The sequence below is a fragment of the Sesamum indicum genome, linkage group LG6 (assembly GCF_000512975.1).
Source record: "Sesamum indicum cultivar Zhongzhi No. 13 linkage group LG6, S_indicum_v1.0, whole genome shotgun sequence".
NCBI classification, from domain to species: domain Eukaryota; kingdom Viridiplantae; phylum Streptophyta; class Magnoliopsida; order Lamiales; family Pedaliaceae; genus Sesamum; species Sesamum indicum.
This window is the reverse complement of record NC_026150.1, coordinates 11,167,442-11,193,044: the sequence shown is the minus strand read 5'-3', so window position 1 is coordinate 11,193,044 and position 25,603 is coordinate 11,167,442. Positions and strand designations below refer to the sequence as shown.

The window sequence follows — 25,603 nt, the reverse complement described above, 5'->3', positions numbered from 1 at the left end:
TTCCATAGAACCAATGATGTCATCCTTTCTCATGAATCAGTCAACGATTCTTTTATGCATATTTTATTTTATTGCAAAAATATGATAAATATTGATATTGTTATATACTTTGGAGGCCAACGAATTGATTCAGATGATTGCGGGTATATAGAGGTCCGGGCTACCATATCACGACCTTTATACAAAATGAAATGGACAGACCATAGACCGTGCAGGCCAATGGTACCGGACACGTTGAAGGAACTGCCAATTGTTAGAATATTTATTTCTTCAAAACGTTCGCGGGTCAACAAATTGAGTTAATAACATTGTCATAACGAAAACAATAAAATACATAAATATAAAAATCAAATTAGTAAAGTCGATGATAGTGTCGCGGTTCTCTAGTAAGAACTTTTCTACATTGTTGGTACTAGTAATATTACATGTAATAGCGGTTCTGTATAAATTTTTAAATATTTTAAAACAATATTTCGGGTTTTTTTTTTGTATTATTTAAATAATTTCCCCCTTCTTCCCTCTATCTCAACAATTTTGTACTCCTTCAATTTTTTATAATAAAATAAAGCAAGAACAACACCCATAAATTCGTTAGAGAATAATAATATATTTAGGGCTCGCTTGGTTAAATTTTGATTAAATTTGAAGCCGACTCTGACCCACCCCCGATCCTCCCTACTTCCACTGTCAATGGAGTCGGAACCCACTCCGCCCCTCCTCGAACCCAGTCCAGACCTGCCCTGACTCTGGACTTCCTGGGTCGGACTCAGATAATTTGGTTGAATTTTCTTTTTTTCTCAAATTAATGGATATATCTTGTAAAAGAATAAAGTTATTGTTCATGAATATTTAGCAAAATATTATTATTTAAAAATATAACTATATGATAAATATAAATATTATATAGAAAAAGTTAAAGGAATTAAGTATATCTAAGGTGGGCCCGTCATAGATTTTGAAAAAGATCCGAAACTTATCCCAGACAGAAGTTAAAATCAAAACTCGTCATCAAAATCAAAATCAAAATCTAATTACATGAAAATTAACACAAACAGATAACATATGTTTAACCTAATCTAATAGCTTGACAAGAATTCAAATCTACAATAAATGTGTGCCAATATTCAACCCTAACCCAATGTTTTGCTGGTTTCTATCCCTTTCTCATAAAGTTCAAATTTCAATTGAGCCAGAGAATAAATGTAGGTGCATTTATTGGTGCTTTAATCTCCTTAAAATATATGTTTAAAAATAGTATTCACATCACTATTATAATTATTTTTTAAAATTAAATAAATAAAAGGCACATTTAGTCCAAATATCATTAGAGCAAAAATGCAACATCAATAAAACTGGCTATAAAATTAAAAATTCCCGAATTAAAAGGGTAACGTGCCAAGTATATATGTGCTAATTTCCCTTAAATTTAGCATTTTTCTGACGACATCTAAATTAAATGTACTAATTCTTTTTTTTTTCAAATACTAGCCCTTGTTGCACGTCGTTCCTACATGCATACAGTAAATAATCTTTCACGTTTTAAAATATATTATAAGATAAGAGTAAAATATACAAATCAGTACATTACATTATTAAAAAGATAGAAAGAAAGAAATAATAATTTAACAATTAATGTAAATTTTAAAAAGTTGAATAAATTAGTTATTTAATCATGAAGGGTATTGTTAACTTCACAAAAATTGATGGGCCGGTGTCATTATCCGCCATTAGTGAATGTGGAGGGATTTTTCTTTTTATATTAGTATAGATAACCCTCAACCGCAAACTCAAAATTCGAGAGAACTAAAAGTGTCATGCACTTTCTATAATTATAGGACCAAATTGTATTTTTCCTACAAAATTTTCCAGCCACACTCACCTACTTATTTCCTATTTCAGTTTAAACATATATACTATATTAGGCCTTGACTGGAAAAACCCAAATTAACATATGATTTGATACTTCTATTCAACACTAAGTTGTAAAAGTACCTTAACATTATTATCGTTTTTTCTACTTACATGAGATTTGGTTCTTATACATACCACCAACAGTTCAAAGCTATGAATTATTATTAATTGAAATAACTCGATTATATTCTTGTCAAATAATCGTTCCTGATTAACAATATCAAATAAATAAAATCTAAACAATACCTACTGTACGGTAAAAAGACATTCCACACATGTAGCGGGGTTCGAACTCATAACCTCTAAGGTCATAAAGCCTCAACTTCGCCAATTGAGCTAAGCCTTATTGATAATTTGCAATATTAGTTTTATTTTAGTCATGTCGTTTTTTGGTTTTTTTTTTTTTTTGTGGTTACAAAATTTATGAAAATTAAACATATATGATATGAGATCAAAACAAACGGACAAAACAACCTGAAACTAAAATCAACTTCAATTTTGAACATCATTGATGTAGGCAAAGTGTTAGGTATTGGTTGTAGACGATAAGCTTAAGTAGCTTATAAGCCGCAATACCTCTTCCCTAGTGACGCACCTTTTCAAAATAAATTCGTGAGGCTAATACAAAGCTAGAGCAAACAATAAATTTTTCAATGGGACACCAATTGAATCACAAACCGCATCATTGATATTAGCACAATTATTACATATAGGGATAATTAGAGTCCCGCGTGTGTAATTACAAGTAGACCCCTTATTTGAAAGATTACATCTAACACCGCTAATTTTTACTTCCATCTAACAAATAAATCCTTCCCATTAATCAAAATTCATCAAATTTGTTGATATAATAAAAAAATAAAAAAGAAAACTGAATAAAAATAGATATTTATACTCAATTGATTTATCACTTACTTATTGTAAGTCACATATTTTTTTTCAACTAAACTACTTTTATAACGGTGAAGATATGCCTTCTCTCATGCATTAACACATAAAAACATATAAAAGTAATCTAATAATAAAAATATTTATTTGATTTGTTGTAAATCAGTAATAAGTGGTAAAAATATAGATTTCTTATTAATTTTCTATTAATATCAGCAAATTCAGTGAACTTTAACTCATACGGGAACTTATTTATTAGATGAAAGCAAACTCCAAAATTGTTAACTATAATTCTGCAAATCACAGAAAATTTACATATAATTACACTAAATCTTAAACTAAAAAAGTATAATTATCCTTAAACTAAAATCAACTTCAACATAGAAACCTCAAGATTAACACAATTATTAAATATATTTTCTTACTTTATAATTATAGCTGTCTTTGAATACAAAGTCTATGAGATTATGAGTACATGATTGTGTCACCTCAAACCAAAAATTAAAAAAAAAAAAAAAAGATAAAAAAGGAAAATGAAATTCTTCTTTTGAAGTGAAGATAATTGTAGATTCCCAATAGGAAGATGATTGGGTATGATGAAATGATTGTGGAATAGATGCCAATTTTGAATACTATAATTGACGTGGTCCGACAAGATGTCGGGTGATGATTGAGTGTGGCCGCGTGCAAGCTGTCCCACGTGTTCCCTACAACTCTCCCAATCATGACTCCTACTCATCCACTGTGTTAGGGTCTTCCCCCACGTGAGGTGCACCTGAACTCGCTCCCCCCCTCTCTTCTTTCTCCTGTCCCTCCACTCATAATTCTTGATTTGATTTCTCATTATTAATAAGTGTCCGCCCAACCATACATCTTCACATGCTCTCCCAGCACTTGTTATGCTACATTTCTATTTTGTCCATTTGTGTCAATAACATCACATCAGCTTGTAGTTCTCGTCTATTATTTTCTACGCTATAAATTATTTTTAAAATAAATTATAATAATTATTATTAAAATTTGATATAATTATAAATATTCGTTCGTTATTTTTAAAATTATAAATATTTTTAATATTTTATGACATTATGAAATTTTTTAGTGGAGGTAAGAAATTGTTAATTTTGTTTTTACTTCTTTTTTAAAAAAAACGTAAAAAAATTGGATGGGGTGGATAGAAAAATTTGAAAAATTATAAAAAAAATTATCCACTTAGTCTATAAAAAATAAATAAAGTTATAGTTCTAATCGCATAAGGGCATTTTGGTCAGTTCACCATAAAAAGTGGATGAAAATCTAAAGAAGACTAATGAATTCGGCTAATTGTTAGACGTCCGTTAAATTAGGGGATATTAGTAATTTTCAAACAACAAGAGAGTAGTCGTCATTATGCAAATCTCAGAGGAGGTCGTTGTAATTTACTCTTATTATTAAAATTGTAATAAAGTTATACTATCTATTTAAATATAATTGTTGTAGAAGTTTAAACTTTTTTAACTACGATTAATTAATATTCACAGTGATTTTATATATGGGCAATGCCATAATTTTTAGTTGTAGCTAATGTTTTAACTTCACTTGTAGAAACAACGACTAAAAAATCGTTGTGCACTCATGACTAGTATTGTCACAGTTTTTACCTTTAAAACATCGTAACTAATTAACCATAAAAAAAAAATCATTTTTCTTCTAGTGTATTGAAGAGAAAAGAAAAAATTATTTTAGAAATTAGAACAAAAAATGTATAGTTTATGTTGTTTGAAAAGATTTTAATGGAAGAAATGTATAATTTTTTATTGTAATTAATTACTATGATCAAAAAGTAGAAAATCTAAATCACAATGTGCAACGGTTATAAACAGTTTGTTTTTGCAAGCTGGGGCAAACATTGGCGGTTGCTAAAAATCATTACAAATATTTTAATTATAATTAAAATTTTGACAAATATTGATCAACAACTTTCCGAGCCTTGATTTTGCAAATCATCATCTAATCCGCTTAGTCCCTTTTTATACCTGGGTACTCAGTTAGTACACTTGTATTGCTTGTTATGCAAGTATGAATGTGTCATCTTTTTGGTACACCTTTTTTAAGTTTACATCAACGAGGTGATAGCATGGTGTACCTTCATGCCTCTTATTGGATCGAACCAACGACACTTGAACAAAACGATGTACATGTTTTGAATAAGTGGATATGTCAATTGAATGATCTCTCGATAATTCCATAGAAGTCATTGTCCTCGTCTGTATATGTGAACTTTTGACACACACCCCACAATTCATGATTGACTTGCTGGCATTGTGACGTTCCATATGAAGTTGTACTCGTTCACAAAATATCAAGGGACCGAGGCCACTTCTACACTTGGACCCCAATAATGACACTTCAAGAGCTCATTGTTTGTGTAGTTCAACTCGGGATGTATCTGCAAGGTCATATATTAATCAGATATTTTGAATTTGGATACAATATACTTTTAAGAATTAAAAAAAAATGTATTAACTTACACGTCTTTTGAACCAATCCTTGAACTCAATTGATACAAGTCAATCAATAATTGAATTGACCGAATGGTGGTGCTGGTACAGTTTGTTCAAGTATGATTTGTACATATATTAATCAGATAAATTATATATATACATATATGTATATTGAAAATAATAACTTAATCATAATATGGCGTGACTACTTCACAAGTGGTCAAAATGTACATCTCGATGATGTGCCATTCTGGTCTACTGAGTCATCTCTTCTTTGAGGCACCATTAGCTCGACGAGGATAGCTGAAAATAGACACTTGATTTCCATCGCCACTACTCGTACTCTCATCATTTCTACGAGGCATGCTTCGTTTGAATAGCACGTCCGGCTCAAAGTACTATGAAGAAAACAAATCGATTTCCTCAGTAATGTATGCCTCGACAATTGATGCTTCAACATGTGTTTTATTTTCACTTTTTTCTTCAACTCACATATGAACATTTCAAATGGATACGTCCACCTATACTGCACTGGCTCCCCCATGCGAGCTTCATGCGACAGGTGAATAATGATGTGCTCCATTAAGTTTTAAGTCCATCCTCAAACTCCGGTGTAAGACCTACCCTCCTTAGGAGGTTCTATATCACTGTATTCATATATATGTATATATATAATTAATTTTCTAACTTGACGACCAACGAATTTATAAATATTACACTACACTATTTAGGAGAATACAAACCATAAAATTAAAATAAATAAACTATAATTAATTTAATTAAACACAATAAAGTATTAAATTAGTCTCTATTACCTAGTCAACTAACTTAAGTGATGATCAGCATTAGTTGATAGTCCAAAATTTGAGTAATAATATACAAGCTAATCGAATGTATATGCACGAAAATCAGAGTATTGAGAGTGTGTATGGTTAGTAAGAATTTCTACAACAAATGAAATAAAATGAAATGAAAATAACTTGCACATATATATAATTTTTTTGTAGCGGCTTTTGTAACGGCCTTTGGAATTCTTAATATAGTCATTGAAAACGAGCCGTTAAAAAATATAGTCGTTATTTTGTGACGAATTTTGTAACAGTCATTACAAAAATATTGTCTCTAATGTCACAATTTCTGTAACACCATTTTTTGTATATTTTTTCACTGCCATTGTAACGGCTCCTTATTTGACCAAACAACCGTTACAAAAATAATGAGCCATTACAAAAATCATAGTAAATTAGTAAGGCCAATAAATTATAACGGTTAGGCATACAGAAACTTGTAACTGCTATTGTGATGGTGTTGGCCGTTATAAATTAAATACATTTTTATTACCCCCTCAATAACGTCAGTACGTCCAATCTATTACAAAAATGTTATAAAGCCCATGTGTATTGTAACTGTCATATGGCCGTTACAAAAGAGTCGTTACAAATCCTGGAATTTTTTGTAGTGCAGTAACCCTAGTTTTCTAGTAAGAAACCATGATGAGATAAAAAGATGTAAACTCAAGCTAGTAATTAACTATCAATGTATCAATAAGATATTAAAATTTGATGGTTATTACATTTTGAGTATAGTCCACTTAATTGCATGCATTAAAAGGTGCAAAAGTATTCTCTAAATGTGATTACAAATTTGATTTTTATCATACCAAGATGAAAAATAATTCAAAAAAATGCACAACATTTTCCACACCCCAAGAATAATATATCTGGAATATACTTCCCATGGGACTTGCAAATGTACCTGAAATATTTCAGAGAAAGATGGATAATCATTTCAAAGATTATCTAGAGTTTACCCATAGGCAATATATCTTGATTGCAACTTGAATTATGTAGGATCTTATTAGACATCTTGAAATATTATCTGACACATGGCATAAAGAATGATTAGTGATTTTTAAAAAGAAAGTCATTAGAGCTGCCAATAAGATTGAATTTTTAGGAATTCTTATTGACAAAATATGTATCAAATTGTAGGAGCATATTGTAGGAAAAAAATCATAATTTTCTTGATATTCTTAAAGGTAAAAAGCAACTTGAAAGTTTCTTGGGAGTTGTTAATATTGTAGGAATTTTCATTAATGATCTTGCGAAATATCTTAAGGATTTCTGACCGCTTTTTAAAGGAAACTGAAAGCTCGAAGTGGAAATGAAAGGAAATTCACACTCAAAGGGTTCGTGAGTTGAAACATATTTGCAATAACTCATCAAAGTTTGCAATCACAGTATGAGAATGAATTGGTAGTATATACAAACGCCAACAACTACACATGGGCAACATTTCTCATGAAGAAGACAATTTTTGCTAAAGAACCATGTAGATTTACAGGAGGGGTTGTTCAATGAATAACAAGTCAGAGTTTGGCATATCAATGAGAAATAGTTCTTTGTCGTTCGGGAGACGTTCAAAAAAATGGTGTTTATTTCTACTAGCCTAAAATTTTACTTTAAAAATTTAATAATACGGATGTTAAATCTTTCCTGAAAAAAAAATTTGAATCAAAAATTGAGAAAGCTCGTACTTTTAGATGGCAAGCAGACTGCCAGTATTACTGGTAAACTATTGTCGTTGTTAAATCTCATGAAAATATTCTTGCGAATTTGTTGACAACAAATGAAAGCATCTAAAGCAAACTTCATCATCCTGAGGCTTAGGCGTTTTAGAAAAAATCTTAAGGAGCTTAATAAGAAGTTTGGATAACTGACGGTTAAAGCCCAACTAGCTAGATAAGTGCAACAAGCTGATCTTGATACTGTCCAGATCACCATTAGGAGTACCAAACTTGCTTCTTGCACACTATAGGACTCATTACTAGAACCAATTTGAAAGGCAACAACATTGGTGATGACCAGAGAATTGCGAGGGCAGGGCTCGAAACCTGCACTTAGAGAACATGGCTCTCAACCTGTAGCGGCAAATTCAAGTACTGCTTGCACGAGGCCATCATTAGACTCTGGTAGAAAGGCAACAATTGAACTATAGGAAGTGCAAACTCCTAATAGTTCAAATTAATCCAGCATCTCTAGAGCTAAAGAGGTAGATATTAACCTTAGACCAGTTACAGGTACCTCTAAGGTTAATACTAACGATTCAAATTTGTTTGGCAAGTAAACCAAACAATGTGGGAAAAACTGGTTTTCATGCCAGAAATCAATCCAAGCAAGACAATCATGTAGACACATCCGTAAAATATAACAATCCTTAGATGCTTGAAGGGTCCAACCCAAAAGAAGTGAGAGAATGGTATGATTTTGGAGCACTCGAGTTGGTTCATACTATGTCATTAGGATTTTTCAAAATTTCAAAACTTTCGAAATGGATCAATGGGGCGGTTTATGACTTATGGCAAAATAATCCCCACCTTAAAGGAGGAGATATTTTGAAGCAGAAGTTTATTTTAATGGCTCCAGAAAAATGGTCTCATCTAGCATTTCATTATATCAAGTTACTGAAGAACCTGACATGGTAGCATTTAATAAAGTCAAAGCTGCACAAGAAAACCTCCCCCAGTATCATTCCTCGGTGAAGATGAAATATCTATTAGAAGAGCTTGGGGATTTTGATCTTTCTCACTGAGATGGACAACGTCAATTATCCATTTAAAATATTTTGAATAAATTAAATAATCATTCCTGTAAACTCCATGGTAGGGAAAACACGAGCTTGTAGAAAGTTTATTTGAAAAGAAAAGATGCTCGTTTGAAAAAAAAAAAAGAAGAAGTTGCATGCAATGGAGGTTATAAGAAAGAAAGCATGCAATATGATGTATGTCGGACAATACAATAACCACATATGCCCTTATTGCAAAAAACAGGAAAAACATGTTCAAGACAAAGATCCGGGTGACCCTAAAGAAATCCCAACCAAAACTAAAAGAAAAGAATTTTACAAAATGAGGTAAAAACCTCAAATGTAAAAAATCTAAAAGGAGATTGCTAGCAGAAGAGGACATAGGCGCCAACAAGCACAACAACAAAGGACACCAGTTGACAAACACTTGGCTGACAAGCCATATTGACTACGGTTGGAAAGTGGAGAGCCAAAATAGGTAATGAACGCAATAGCGCCATCTAAGAAAGTTTGAAGTCCGTGTTTTGAAGTTTGCGGACTATTATAAATAGAGAGGTTGGAAGCAGATGGAGGATATTAGAAAATTTTTCCAACGTTTCAAAAAATAAATTGAGTCTTTACATTTTCTAAGTGTTGGGGTTCTTCACAGTATGGAGATTTTTCCAACAAGTCATCTTTTTTATGAAAGGCTAAATAGTTGTCTCCTCCAATAGAGTAATAAATACCATGTAACATATTAGATAAGCTTTTCAATAAATTAAAGGCTTTTGTTTAACTTGATTATCCAAAATTTTATCAAGTCTCTTTTTTGGAGTATCTTTTATGCCCTAAGATAGAAAATGAAATAGGCTCTGCAATTTGTTGCTAGATGAACCAAGTACTTGCGAACCATCTGCTGCAGTAGTGTGGTTGGAGAAAGTTCATAAAATCGAGAACTTGGAATATCCGGTGGCAAGACGGTCAAAATAAAGTATCAATTTATGAGAACTAAATTTTATTTCAAAAGCATGTTCGGCCTGATCAATAAATAATGTTAGTACTATTTCTGCTAGGAAAAAAAATAAGGACCAAAACTGATACTATTACAAAGATTAGGGGCTAAAATAAAAATAAGATACCTAAAGTGCAAATATCTACAAAGTACAATATCAAAATCAACTATTTTGTAAAGTATGATCCCAAACTTGCAAAGTCCCCTATATTATAGAATTAAAAATATAATTTTCTTAATATACATATATATATATATATATATATATGGAAGGGATTTGACAGTCCATCCACAAACATTGGCCCGGATTTCCCGGGGTACACCTAAAAGCTTCAACATTTATTGGACATATTCTATTTCCTCTCATCATTGCATTGCCCACCCCACCCATTACTTTATTACAAGTGTGCAATTGCATCATTTTATAAGGACCTGTTCGTTTCTCATTTTTCTCTTTTAGGCTTCCCAAAGCCTCTACTCCTCAATATAAAGCACCAGACAAACAGGGATTTAAAAATTGGATACAAAACCTGGTCACATGCATGCTTTAAGGGTCAACTTAGTAATTTGACCCACGACTCCCTAGCTATCTCAATCATCTTACTTACTTCCCCTTTCATTTCCTCATTTTAATATCATGTTCTGGTTGTTTAAATGTTACTTTCACACACACACACACACACACAAAATATATATATATATATATATTCATATTGGTTTTGAAAAAAAATACTTCAATAATATTTTGAGATAATTACACTTGTCATCTTTGAGATTTGGTAAAAGAACACGTAAATTATTGATATTAATAAAAAAATTAAATAAAAATTATTATTTATTCTCGATTGATTTATTGCAAGACAAATATTTTTGTTTTTAACTAATTAACTACTCTGATTATAAAAGTGAAGATATGCCTCCTCATATGTATTAACGTGTAAAGATGTATAAGAATAACTTGATCATAAAAAAATTATTTGACCTTAAATAAATCAATAATAAGTCAATTGGAAAAATATAGGTTTTTATCTGTTTTTTTTTTTAATATCAGCAAATTCAGTGAATTTTGACTAACAAAAGGAACTTATTTGTTAGAAGAAAGCAAACTTCAACAGTACTAAATGTAATTTTCCAAACCACAAAAAATTTATATATAACTACACCAAATATTAAGATAGGAGAGCATAATTATCCCTAATATTTTTAATTTGTGTAGAATTATGAAAAGTATATATATATATATGTATATATGCTTCAAGCATTCATTGTGTCATGAAAATCAATGAGATTACGTTTGGATGGTATGCTTTGATTTTGTGGGGAAGGATTTAATAAATATATTCCAATACCTCCATATTAAAATAATTTAAAATTTATTGATATTGTATAAAATATAATTCAAAATGAAAGACGAATGTACTAAAATTCTTTATAATAAACGCCTTCCCCGTTCGATAATATTTTATTTTTAGAAATTGGGTAGTAATGTTTCAATTTAAATGCAATTAAATTTTAAGATACAAATAAAAGTATTTATTTTCAAAAAATATAATAGTATTTGATTCAGAATATTTAAAGAAACAAAATTAATTTAATAACGGGCATAAATTATAATCACAAATATAATTTACACACACGTACTACACCTTTGATAACACAAAAATAATATTATAAATAAGTATTCGATCGTAGTTTATAATACCAGCTAGCACAAAAACAATATATATATATATATCAAGATTAGACAGTGAAGATTCGAAATATCTTTTGTAATTTACTGTTTATAGGAAAATGAGATTTTATTTCCATAAACAAATCATGGTACCTAATCATATGCAGGTTTAGGGTAGTTAAACGAGTCTTGTAACACATGATTACCTCTCATGTGCGTCCGAGGTGGCTATGCCAGCATCCCCACAACAGCCCAACTACAGCAAAGCACACGTGTATCGTGCGTGTACCCACACGTGCACCTGCGGTCAAAACCCACTTTTTCCTTTCTGGATCCGGTCAAAGGTCCGACACCTCAATTATTTCCCTATTCTACCCTCTACTTGCCATTATTATATATAAATAAATATCAATTTGTAATAAAATATTTTATTATTCTTTATGCTGATCATATACCGTTGTTATTGAATTCAATTATTTATTGATTTTTTTTATTTAATGATTTAGTGAAATAATTCTAAACTCATTGTATAAGTCTACGTCATTTAAAAGGTGTTTGGAATAACTTCTATTTTATAATAGGAATAAATTATAAAAAAAAATATAGCAAGTTAAGCAGTAATAAAAATAAAGCAATTTATCTCCCTATTTAATGCGACTTGCGATTCGATCAGTGGCTCATTACGCGAGGCATTATCTGTTTTGGCTTAGCATGAGCCTTACGAGTTGGTCGTAAAAGGCATCTCTCTATGGAGAGTAGGTCTTGAGGCTTATAAACCACTCAACCTCCTTATTTGCAGTTAATGTGGGAAGTTGGCCTATATCATCAACCCCCAAGACGAAGGGCTTGGTAGAGGCACATGACCTCGATTTCCACATATGACTCCGAATGATGTAGTTTGTGACTCGATCGGTGCCTTGTTGTGCGAGATATCATTCGCTTTAGTTTCGTATGAGCCTCAATAGTTTGTCCTAAAAAGGTGCATCGTTAGGGAGTTTATAAGTCACTCAAGTTCCTCGTCTGCAGCCAATGTGGAATGCTTGCTTATATCACTATCTACAAAGGTAAATCGCTCATTCTAAAAAATATAATAAGGTAAATTAAATTTTTTTTATAGGAGGTAATTCGCTCATTTACACTATCAAGGGGAGTAAATTACATAAAACCTAAAAAATAAATAAAATTTAATTTAATTAACAAAATTAAAACCTCATAACAACGAAACCACGAGTATAAATCCCCCACACACACATATATATATATGAACAATAATTTAGTTTAATTTTATATGGTCTATTAAATAATAACAATTGACTATTAAATTTCCAATATCATTACAAATGATACATTCAAAATTTTGATAGAAAAGTGAGAGCAAGTAATAACCAATGATACAACAATTCACAACCCACCCACACGTGCAAGCAGCTACCATGTGGAGAAGCATTACCTCGAAGCAACCAATGGGGGGGGTAGTGGGGCCCTCCCATGCTTGGGCATTCGTGTGTAACGTGGGTCCCGCATATCTGGCTGCCATGTGACTGCCGAGCTGGCAGCCATGTGATTATACAGATATTAAACACCTTTAACAACACAGAATCTCTACTTCAATCCCCTCCAAATTTAGGGCTAATCAAATCACAACTTGAGTTCGGTCCGCACGTGCGATTGGTACGGACTGCCCCCCCCTTCTTTTGAATGGACGTGTTTGCCCCTATGGGGCCAATAGACGGTACCCTCAAGGGGTAGGGGCAGTTTTGTAATATTGGGCCGCCATTATGTGGAAGGTGGGGGAGCTTACATGAAAAGCATGTTTGATAGGTTGGAATATAAGTATATGATTAGGGGAATGATTTAACATAATTAGATATGATTATTATGTGATTAATTTAATTTTTAGCCCCTAATTATTATTTTTTTTGGTGCCTAATGATGAGAAGCAATCCCACCTATAATTTTTAAGTATTTTTTATGATTCTATTCTTTATTTTTTTTTAGACTATTTCATAATGACACGGGTTGTATTTTTTGAAAAAATCAGTGATTTGAAGTACGCTCGATCCGTGTGCATAATTTAAATTTCTGTTACATTTATTTCATTAAATAAAAAAAGTAAGATAAAAACGAATAACTTATCAGAAGTGATAAAATAAATTAAGATTAGATGGTATGAATAAAAAATATTAATAAAATTAATTAAATGAAAAATAATTAGTTAAATAAATAAGTATAATTAGAGATGTTTTAAAAAAATATTTTATTTAATTAATTATGGTAGTTATTGTAGGGGTTTTTCCCTCAATAATTGTATAGACAAGCAAACAAAATTAAGAGGTTTAAAGCATAGAATGATTATTAAAAGATGATGGACCAATTTGGATTAGTCCATTAATACCTCATTGAAGGGCCAAGGTGTGGTTCTTGATATGTTGATTTGGGCCCCTTAGTTGAATAATATAGCCCCATTTATGGCTGTCAACCAATATAAAAAATAAAAAATCTATATTTAAACTCTGTACGTATTATTAGACCCAAGCCCAAATCTGGGCTAGGAATCGTTAAAAAAATATAGATTGGGGTAGGGTTGAGTCTATACTTATTAAATTGGACCTAAAAAAATAATTGTATTTTTTTTCAATTCAATTGGATTATTATAAAACAATCTATTTAAATTCAAGTGAATAAATTTAAAATGCTTAAGATATTGTATAGTTATTTATCGTATAATTCTTGAACTATGTATATTTTTAATCTATAAATAATTGAATAATTTTTATAAGTATTGATACTTTCCCAACATTTTTCTCCTTAAGGCCCAAAGAAATGGGTTCCTATCTTAGGTAGCCCAGTTGGTCAAGACTTGTTGACCCACGAGCAAGGTATTGATAATTTTTTTTTAAATATTTAATTAATTTTTAATAAATACTAAATTAAAAAATTTAGAATTAAATACATTTTGCCTCTAAAGTATGTTACCCTTATCACTTACCTCTCTAAACAAAAAAAAAAAAAAAAGGAAAAATCTTAATTTACCCCCTATCTTTGTATAATCTTTTAAATTAAATAAAAATTGATAAAAATACTATTGACTATTAATAATATAATACATTCACATTAGCACTCTTTATTATTAAATATATCAATCAATTTGAAAAGTTTATTCAACTACAATATTTATAAATTAATTAAGTATAAAATAATTACTTTAAATTTGAGTATATAAATAGTCGTATTGATAAATTCATTAATTTTAAATTAACAAATAAAGATGTATTTTTCCATATTAAAATTTTACCCACAAGTATTTTAGGGTATAGGCTCTACCCAAATCCAAAAAAAAAAATTATTACAATAGTGTGTTCGCGTCTAGGTATTGCACACTAATTTACAGACCTAACATGTTAGGTCAAAAGAGGTGACATATAATTATTACATGAAAAGACAAAAAAAAAAAAAACCTCAACAACTCCCAAGTTACCGCACTTGACATTTGAGTGTCAAAACAACAGGCTCGACGACCACTTGTAATATTTTTGTTATTAAAATTATATGCCGTGTAATGCACAAACATAAATTTATAAAATTATTTTAATTTAAAAATACTAATGTTGATCTTATTGATATGTGATTAATCCAATATCAATTTATTAACATCATAAATGAATAAAAAAGTTGAAGTCAAACTGATTTATATATTTAACTACAGAGGACTTTAAAGTGAATATATCATATTATTAATAGTTAAGTTTTGTCCATTTTCATTTAATTTGAAGGATTATCAGAAGATAAGGGCGGTAATCGAAGGTCTCTTTAGTTTAGGGGGTAATTAATGAGGGTGGTATACTTAAGGGGAAAAAATGTATTTAACCCAAAAATTTACATACATATAATAGAAAGAGTAAAAATTATTTTGGTACCTGAGTCTTAGCATTATTATCAAATTGATACACGAGTTTTTGTAAATTATCGAATCGATACCCGAGTTACTTCATAAATATCAAATTGATACACGAATTTTTACAAATATTTGGATTGATACTGGAGTTTCTCCACAATTCTCGAACGGATACTTATGTCTATCCTGAAATATTTTGTAAAGACAAAAATATCCTTTAATCTAAAGGTAGTTTCTCTTTTTCTCTATTTGAATTAAAATTAGTTCTAAGTATGTATTTATTATGGTACATTTAATTAACATGATGTAATATATAAACATTTTGTCCTTTACTGACCAAAAAAATTAAAATTGCACTTGATGGGAGCCACTAGTTTTATAAATAAAAAGGCTACAATATTTTAAAACTAAAAAAATATAATATAAATTTTAATTACTTTAAAGTTACAACTTTTAGAAAAAATAGTAGAATAATGTAATTTTATTATTATATAAAAATAACATAACGAATTACACGATAATAAATAATTAGATTGAGAAGTATAATTAAAGTTCACAATTTAAAATAATAGATAAAAATAAAGTCACCTTCATAAGATATTTATTCAAAATATAAAAGAATAGATATAGGAGATAAAATTTTATATTTAATTTCTAAAAATTAGAACATAAGAAAAAGATTGGTGAAATTATTTTTTTATTATTTTTTTGTTTGTCTTACTATATTTTTTTCTTAAATTATGATGTTTTAGAAATTAAATTCAAAAAATTATATTTGGTTAAAATGTTTTTAACTTTTATTTTGGAACCATCATTTCCTACCCAATCTATTAAATATTAAATTTTAGTTATTGAATGAATATCCACATATATCAAACTAATTTACTATCATTCATTGTTATCATTGAAAATTGTTATAATAATATAATTTATTTAATCATAGGACTATATTGTGCTATAAAATAATGAATATATACAAAGATTAATTTATATTAAATGGGTAATTTTGACATTATAAAATATTCTAAATAAAGATATGCACCTATTTAATTTTTATGTAAAAACTCAAGTACCAATTGGGGCATTTATAAAAACTCATATCAATTTAATAATTATGGAGAAACTCAGGTATTAATTATATCATTTGTATAAACTCATGTATCAATCTGACAATAACGCAAAAATTCACGTACTAAAATAATTTTTACTCATAAAAGAAATGCAATCAAGTATTGACTTCATTATTTTGCCGTCTACGACCAGCCATGCTAGATCGCCCCCGACGAGTAGAGCTACGAAGTGTAGTATTGTGGACCAACTGAAAGTATGGGATGTCCAAATATTCTTTTGTCATTAAAGGTTGGAAAGACTTATGTCATTCTATAAGGCTTTAAATAATAGTATTGCTTACCCATTGATGCAATATTAAGCTTATATGCATACCTTTTGAGCATGAGAGCAAGAAATTCCAAACCAACTCTATTTGCCACATGAATACTTCCGCGTGGCAACTTTGACAACGTAAATGTTACGCCCTTATCCACGATATTGTTTTGTAACCATTGAGTGGACTGTTCAAACTGAATGAATGAATCTCATTACCGCACACCTTAAAGATACTTTAGACCAATGTTTCAACAACTTATATGTATAGTCTGTTCATAGTTGATTGTTGTGTAATATTTCATTACTCTTCGCCATCTTCTCACAAAAACAAAGGACGGAATGAATAAATATCATTTGGCGGCGAGCCCTTTTCCAAAACTCCACAGATGCATTCTAACATGTTGGTTGTCATAATACTGCACCGCCATCCACCATCACGAGAAACTGTCCACTTTTCCTTTCCAATCTAGTCTAAGTACATGAATGTTTCTAGCTTTATACTTCTTATCTCGTCCATAATTCAATTAAATCATTCAATTTGATATTTAGAAGTAGCTTCCAACAAAGATCCTTGAACTGCATCTTGTTATAACGATCGTTAAAGTTAGAACACATATACATCAAACAATGTCGGTGCACACCTAAGGAGAAATAAAGTCATAAATATCGTCTATTGCTCCCATAGGACCCTAAGGACGGACAAAAATAAGGCACATCTCAGACATCTTTCTTATATATATTGTTCAATATTTTGAAGAAACCATTCCAAAAACAAATATGTTGTACCATGGCTTGGTGACCTTGCAGTTGAATTGCTTGACGAGGGATTTTGCCAAGAGCTACTCATATTAGGCATTTTCTTAAAACATGATTTAATATATAATATAAATTGAAAAGATCATATAGGAGTAACGCTAATTCCATTGTATTGATTTAATTTTTCATTTGAGTTCGTTTTTCGAGGTGTTTTCTCAGTAAAACTGAATTAAATTATTGTGTAAAAAATTCGATGGCCAAAATCGCATATCGAATACCAAATTGGAATGCTCGATAAAAATCGAACAAATGACTTTGATTTTTTACTGAATTAACCAATTTTTGTCTTAAAAGATTCCTAAATATTTATATATAAGTATATAATATTTTTATTCATAATTAATTATTTATTGTATTTCCATATATAAATATTATATATGATTATCATATATTCAGTAGGATATTGTATATTGATATAAAATATCGACACCATATTAAATACTAAAATTCGCCAAAATTGATTATCAAAACTAGTAAGTATCGCATATTTTATGTATGTTCATAATTTTTATTAAATATTTAAAATAACTTTTTAAATTATATATTTACTTTTTATAGAGTTAAAAATGACCTAAAAATTATATAACATAAAAAAAACTAATAGAAAACTATCAAAAGTAAATTATAAAAAAATATGATGAATGACAAAATTAAATATAATTAGTTAATTAAAAAATTAACACATTAATAAATTAAAAATATCAATTATATATAATATAGATATCAAACGAACGGATGGAATTTTTGTTTGGATTCGGGTCGGTTCGATTTACAAAGAGTGCACACCCCTCGCATTGCTCGGGTCTGACCCGAAAACGAACCCGAATACTCCAATTCATGATAGTAAGGTGGAGAACCCGTTAAAACCCCACTACGTTCTAAAAATTTGGTTCAGTTCAAAAACCCTCTCTCGTTCTCTTCCTCTCTCTCTAGGCAATTGCTGCTTCAGTTGTAGCAGACTGAAGGAGCTCTTACATTTTGCCTTTGTTAAAATTTATCAATTCGGTCTGATTGTTACTTCTGTTCCCTGCGGTTTGCCCAGACATGGTTGGTCGGAAGTTCGACGAACCGACTGCCTCTAGTAGCCAGGTATTTTTCCATTTGGAAATTTTATCACTGAATCAGTTTTGTATCGATGTCCATTTTTATTTCTTTTCCAGTGTTGTGCTTCTGTTTTCCTTCTTGGAGTGCTGAATTTTATATGGGTTTTATGATTTTGGCTGTTGGTCAACTTCATATGTTACGAGTTGCTTGACATTTGAGCTATTGCAATGGTTTTAGAAGGCATTGGTTCGCTTGGCTTCGATTGATCCAATTGAGCTGTGCAATGAAGCTAAACTGGAGCGGTGTAGGGCGACTAGGGATTTGAGAAGCTGTGGACGCTGCGTGCAGAGGGTTCTTATCTCTTGTGGTCATGCTGCATTGTGCGAAGAATGTAGTCAGAGATGTGATTCTTGCCCCATATGTAGAATAGCCTTGCCAAAGGGAGCAAATGAGCTTCCTCTTCGTCTTTACTATGAGTGCATCGAGGGAGGTCTTATCTCCAAGAGGTGTGATGACAGGTTGCAAGATAAAGAAGATGCTGAGAATCAACTGATTGCTGATGTGCAACGGCTCTATTCTCTATTCGATGTTGCATTGGAGAACAACCTAGTTTCTCTAATTTGTCATTGTATCCTACACCATCTCATACTTCCTTATGATTGAGTAGATGCATAACTTTTACTCCGAATGCAGGACACTTATTTTCTATGATGGAGATTCATTTCAGGATTTCATTTCTAATTAGAAAAATAAACTTGTTCTACACTCCTTTACAATGCTCTCTTTGTTCGCATTAGCTTAATTGTCTCGGAACTAATTTGTTTTGGTGGCATTGCTGGATAAGGTGTTTTTCTTTTCGTAAGGCTGTAACTTTCTGGAAGCAGGTATATTGGCAAAATAGGAGGCTAAAATCGTTGAGATGCTTCAAATTGCTACTTGTTATTCTGAGAGTTAGGACCCAGTTTTGGGTTTTTCTTTATTAGTGTTTTGATAGTGAGACTACATTGTTCAATCCTTTTCCCTTAATAAGGATACAGATGTTACGGATGTATGTATGGATGAAAGTGCTGTATCAAGTGATCCAGTTATAGCATTCTTGCTTGATGAGAAGGTCGTCAAAGACTGGTGCAGGCGGACATTCAAAATTATTTTGACAGAACTGCAGGCAATATGTATCCTTTAGTTTCGACCCTGACAACTTTTAAAACATTCACTAAAATGCTGCACCACCAATTTGGCGCACCTTAACATTCTTAACAGATAATCTTACTGTACTAGAGATGAAAGGAAAGTTGAGTTTGCTTCTGAAAATTTCTTTGAAGCTAGCAGGTATGTCCAATGTTCTTGAAGTGTTGGAATCTTCATTCAGAGGCTCTGCTTCAGCAATGCTTGTGGACCTGAACCATCTTCAGGAGAATATAGTGAAGACAAAGCAGGTAAAAACATCTATAGTTCTTGTTAAATGTAATATCCCAGTAATATGCTACTTCAGTATTAATATCATTCCAGGAGATAGACAGGATAAAAATATAATCAGAAGTATTGTAGAAAATTATTTTGTACTGCATTTCATCTGAGTTTCTTGGGGGTTTTGTTCATAATATGCCTAAATTTTCAAATAGATTTTGGACCGTATCTGATATTGCATGTCACTAAAGCTGTTAAATTGTTAGTTTCAAATACTGTTCTATTGGTCTTGACTTTTTGAAAAGATAGTTGCTGATTAAAAATAGATCTATTTTGGTTCGTGGATTTTGTGCGTTTATCTCTTTGGTCTTAGGATGCTGGCTTGCTGGCAAAACGTCTTTACCTATGTAAGCCATTAACTAAAATTTTCTGTATCTTACAGCACTTGGATATCATGATGTGGTGCATTAGACATCAATTTCTGGAGAAAGTGAGATCTAGGTATTCCGATTTTGCTTTGTGGCGTTCATCTGTTCGTGAAAGGAAATCTGCAGCAATTAAGCGAGCATGGCCTGATCCAGTGAGTCGCATATTGGAGTCTAGTGAGCAGAGTGCGTCTAGCCTCTTTATTGAAGATGCACTTGCAAATCTTGATACAGAGCAAGAATATGCTGAAAAAGATGAAGGTGAAGTATCAATTGCATCGTTGCTGACAGGCGGGGGTGATTTATATTTTCGATCTAAGTTGCATGGAATGCCTGGATGCTACCCCTTTGAAAATCTCCGTGCTGCTGTTGACTTGCTCTTTCTACGAGGAAATTCTGATTTAGTCATCGCCAAGCAGGCTATTGTATCCTATCTAATCTCAAATACAGTGTGGAATGTCTTGCTTGATAGAGTTTTTTAGTTTCGGATGATTAATGTTGCTTTCATTTTGCTTTTCCTTAAGCTCAGCCTCAGTTCTTGTATTTTCTTTTTGATCGACACTGGACAATGCCTGATGAAGGTTGGCGATGGATTGTTGATGACTTTGCTGTCACATTCAGTATAACCAGGCACTCTTTGCTGGAATCTTTTGTCTTCTATCTTTTGGATGACCACACTGATGAAGCTGTGAAGGTAGACTATCATCTTCTGGTCTTGTTAAGATGAATTTCAACCATTTTCTCTGTTCAGCAGCTGTATGAAGTATGTGGTGACACAGGCTTGATGCTTCTGGAGATTTTTTGAACAGTGCTCGGAAATGATTAGTTAGTTGTCCAGAGCACTATGTTCTTTTTCCTGTTACTTCTCTTTCGTGTTTTTCACTGTACATCTACTGCCCTTTTCAGTCTTGAATTGTTTAATGAAATAATCAGTTAATTGTTTTACTATTTTCCAGGGCGATGTAAAATTTTATATCAACCTGTGTGTTAGAGTGGATCGTTTGGTTTTTACTTTTCTCCAAGCCACAGTTTTAGCATATATTCTAGTCTTTCTGCAGTTTTGAGGAAATGTTTAGGAAGCTCGTCTTCCCGAAAAAAAAGAAGGAAGAAAGAATGAGAAAGAAATAGGTTATAGACCATTGCATGTCGAATACAATGGCTATGAACTTAGGGGGGAGGGTGTTCCTATAAATATGTGGGTCATTAGAGGATATATGTAGCATGATCTAGAAGTCTGTGCTTTGACGAATTAAAAGCATTTACTGGAAAATGAAAACTTAAAGTTTTCTGTTTGTTGGCTTGGTTGGTGTAGTGTGGATCGTTTTCTTGCCAACAGATTGACATTTTCATAGACAAATATCCATGTTGGGGATCCACAAACTAAACATATCTGATACTATGCATCTCTGCTTCATCAAGTTTTTAGTGGGCCCGTCCCATCTAAAACTATCAAGACAATAATGACTGAAATTTTGTTATGTTATTTTCTGCTCTAGATCTGTTATTGGCTGAACTGATTATTCTTCACAAGTTGTATTGCCAGGAAGCATCTCGCCTTCTTCCTGAAATCGCAGGCCCGAACATTCATCCTAAGGTTGCACAGGCACTATTAGAGCGACAAAATCCTGATGCAGCTCTTATGGCTTTGAGGTGGTCAGGACGAGATGGGGGAGCAACATTAGTTTCACTTGGGGAAGCCGTCACTGCTGTTCGGGTTCGGGTGGAATCTGGGCTTCTGACTGAAGCATTTATGTACCAGAGAACGATATGCTCAAAAGTCAAGGATAAGAAACTAACTGGCACATATGATGAAATTAAAGAACAGTCTTGCAATTGGACACTATGGTTGGAGGTTCTGGTAACCGAAATCTGTTGTCTTTGTATTCGGAGGAACTTGGTCGATCGGATGATTGAATTGCCGTGGAACTATGATGAGGAGAAGCATCTTCATAAATGCTTGTTTGATTTTGCAACAGAGGATTGTTCATCAACAGTCGGAAGTCTTCTTGTGGTTTTCTATTTACAGGTACTTATGCTTTCCTATCTAGGTTATGGCTTGCCATTAATCTTCTTTATCTCCGGACACTTGTGCTGCAACACTGAGCATGCATTCTTATTTGCAGATTTATCTCAACTGGAAAATAGTTTTTACTAATTGTTCTATAATCCCATAGCAATACATTGGAGACAACTGGCAATTATGCGGCTTTCATTTTATATGGTTATAGAATGGTTTGTTCCCTGTTCCCCACCCTTTGCTCTTTCCTTGGTTGACAACACCTATACCCATAGCAACTTTATTTAGTTGGTTTTTGGTGTGGGTGGATGACCCTTACGATCACGTAATATACATGAGCTATGTGTTTGGCCTAGGACCTAATTGGCATAGTAAGGCACTTGAAAAGTTATTCAGGAAAATACTTATAGTAAGGAATTGGAATTTGGACTTTAGGTGAGATTGCTTCAACACTCTATTTTCCTTCATTTGTACGTCCTAACAAAGCAAAAAGAGTGTGCACAACTTTCACTGCTCTCCCCTTGGCCCCTCCTACCTACTGAACACAGTTAGAATAGTTTATTTATGCCTGAAACCAAGCCCAAAAAAATTCAATTGGGTGTGGAAGTGATTCCAGCTGACTGAAGTTTTCTCACATCCAGTTCCCAAGTCCAGTGCAATTTTATTGTGTCTTCGTTATCCATATAAAACATATTCCAAGATTTTAGTTTGTGATCCAACATAATTTTTATATAGTTTTCTTATCCGTCTAGAAAATCTTTATTTGAATCATCCTAAAATGGAAGGGAAAGGTTCCAATTTTGAAACTAAGTTTCCCATATACATCAGTTAGATTATTTGTGTACTAGTGCTTGTATATTTCAACTTACATGTTTAGTTCTATTTGAAGTTCATTACAGTTTGTTTAGGTGGAGTTTATGTTAGGCAGTTAAGGTGCTTGCTGGTTATGTATCTGTATCTTCAGTCATCCTGTCTCAGTCTTTATGGCTTAATTAGCAATCACTACATCATTTTCATTCTTTACTATTACAGCGTTATCGCTACGTTGACGCATACCAAGTGGATTCTAAGCTTCAGATTCTGGAGGAAGATTTTATTTCGAAAAATCGGAATGACGAGATCGCATATAAAATAAGATCGATGAGCCACTGGAGAAAGGGATTAGTTGTAAGTCTTCTCGACTTTTTAAGTTATTACTATTTCTTAATATGCTAATAATTTATTTGTCAAGAAATATTTGAATAAAGTACTGCCAATGATGTCTAGGAAAACAGGAACTTGCCGTGGTATGCTTGCATTTAATGTTCCATATGCTTGATGCATATTTCTTGGGGTCTGATTTTCTATTCAGAGTGACTGCTGATTGATTTTTGAAATTAATGTTTGTGCTTGAACTTTTTGCTGTATGTGTTTTGGATACAATGAAAATACCCACGTTGGCCAGTTTTGTTCTTTCTAGTCATTTGACTATTTTCTGGATTTTGCTAAATCGTTTTTCAAAAGGCAGCAAATAGTTATAACTAAATCACTAAATTGCATGCTGCTTAAATGTCTTTGCCAAATATTAGAAACACATTTCTGGATATCCTCCTGCTATTTAAATTCTGAAACGTGTTTGTTCTTAGACCGCTTTAACCAATATTAATGAGCATTTTCTGATACACAGAAAGTTAACATTTAAGTTTCTCAGAATTCATTCCCTGTGTCCATTTGATATTTGGATCTGGGAACACATTTTGTTCTTGTTCCTTTTAATTAATTTCACTAGAGAGAATGGGAATGTAGTTTCCAGCTGTATTCATGCTCGGCTTTTAGTTTTCTTCACTGGAAATTTTGTTGTCTGTTCCGGTAGAGGCTGAAATTTTTCATGCTCTCCGTCTCGTCTAAGTCTGTTCTTTTTACTTTTTTATTTTATTCTTTTTGTGATAGTCTTGGGGGATAGAAGGTTGTGTTGGGGGTCTGGGGTGATTGAAGTTATGGAGTTCGAGGTGTCTAGAGTGTCAAATAAAGGGTTTGATGTTAAGCAAACTGGTTCGTCTTTTTCCTTGCAGGGCCAAAGTGTGGATTTGTTGCCTGATGTCCTCCGGCAACAACTGAAGACCGGAACCTTGCCAGAAGTTGTTTTTACCGGTAACGAAAATATTCCAGCAAAACCGGATATTCCAAAAGTACAAGAACCAGTGCTCGGAAAGTTGCTATTTAGAGCTCCACAGGTGCAATGGGAGGGCAATGGCTTTTTACATCCTCAGCTGCAACCATAATTGCTAATTCTGGGATGTGAAACTTGGCTAAATACAGAAATCACTCTTTCTGGCCTGTCTCGTTCTATCATTCAAGCTACAATTGAAAATATCAAGTCCGAGCAGAGTTTTGTAGTCGACTGACATCTGTCTGCCAACATCTGTATACTCGTAAGAAAATGAACACAAACACGGAACACTTGGGTATATGAATATCCTAACTTACTGTTACTGTGTGCTTTATGATGAACTATTGTGAATTTTGACTCATGAAACATCAGCGTTGATGATGGAATGGACATCAGCGTTGCGCAAAGTTTATATTATGTTCTTAAGCGATTCGTTTAGTATAAATGGATTATAAGAAAACCCATGGTGATCTCTTTAGTTAGGCCAATGGAATTGAGCAAACAGATCCTGAGAGCTGATCCATTGTGCTCCATAAGGCCACATACCATGTCAAGTACTGCAGGAAATATATCAGAACCTGACTCGCGAAAATTTTAGTTGTCAAATTTGGCAAAAATTTCAGTTGTCAGATTTAAATTAATTATATAATAAGTTTGAAGACTTAATCATATGTGCGTTCCCGGGTCTGAAATCTGTAATGCAAAAGGAAAATATATCTTCTCTACAAGCAATGTAACTTTATGCTTCATCCATTTTATTTTTCCTAGCCAAATTCCAAGAGTCAACCATAACACTGCAGAGTTGGTGATCCAATCAAATGTATTTAACTAAATAAACTGACATACTTCCTCAGCAGCGAGAGAAATTGACACTCTTACTGCCTGAAGTGCAAGAGAAGCGCCATGCCTGGAGCGACTAAGGGTTTCCTTCAGG

General features: G+C 32.2%; 1 protein-coding gene across 3 annotated transcripts; it reads left to right on the top strand.

Moving 5' to 3' along the window:
• On the top strand, positions 18,513 to 25,086 carry LOC105164354 (E3 ubiquitin-protein ligase HOS1). Of its 3 annotated transcripts, none has more exons than XM_011082987.2 (9): positions 18,513 to 18,716; positions 18,912 to 19,299; positions 19,709 to 19,843; positions 19,932 to 20,107; positions 20,521 to 20,928; positions 21,039 to 21,197; positions 22,035 to 22,529; positions 23,553 to 23,687; positions 24,572 to 25,086. In XM_011082987.2, the coding sequence occupies exons 1-9, from the start codon at positions 18,672 to 18,674 to the stop codon at positions 24,779 to 24,781; spliced, it is 2,151 nt and encodes a 716-aa protein (XP_011081289.1). In that variant the 5' UTR covers positions 18,513 to 18,671; the 3' UTR covers positions 24,782 to 25,086. The 3 variants fall into 3 exon arrangements, with proteins under 3 accessions (XP_011081289.1, XP_011081290.1, XP_011081288.1); XM_011082988.2 differs by having other exon boundaries at positions 18,909 to 19,299; positions 22,047 to 22,529; XM_011082986.2 differs by having other exon boundaries at positions 18,909 to 19,299.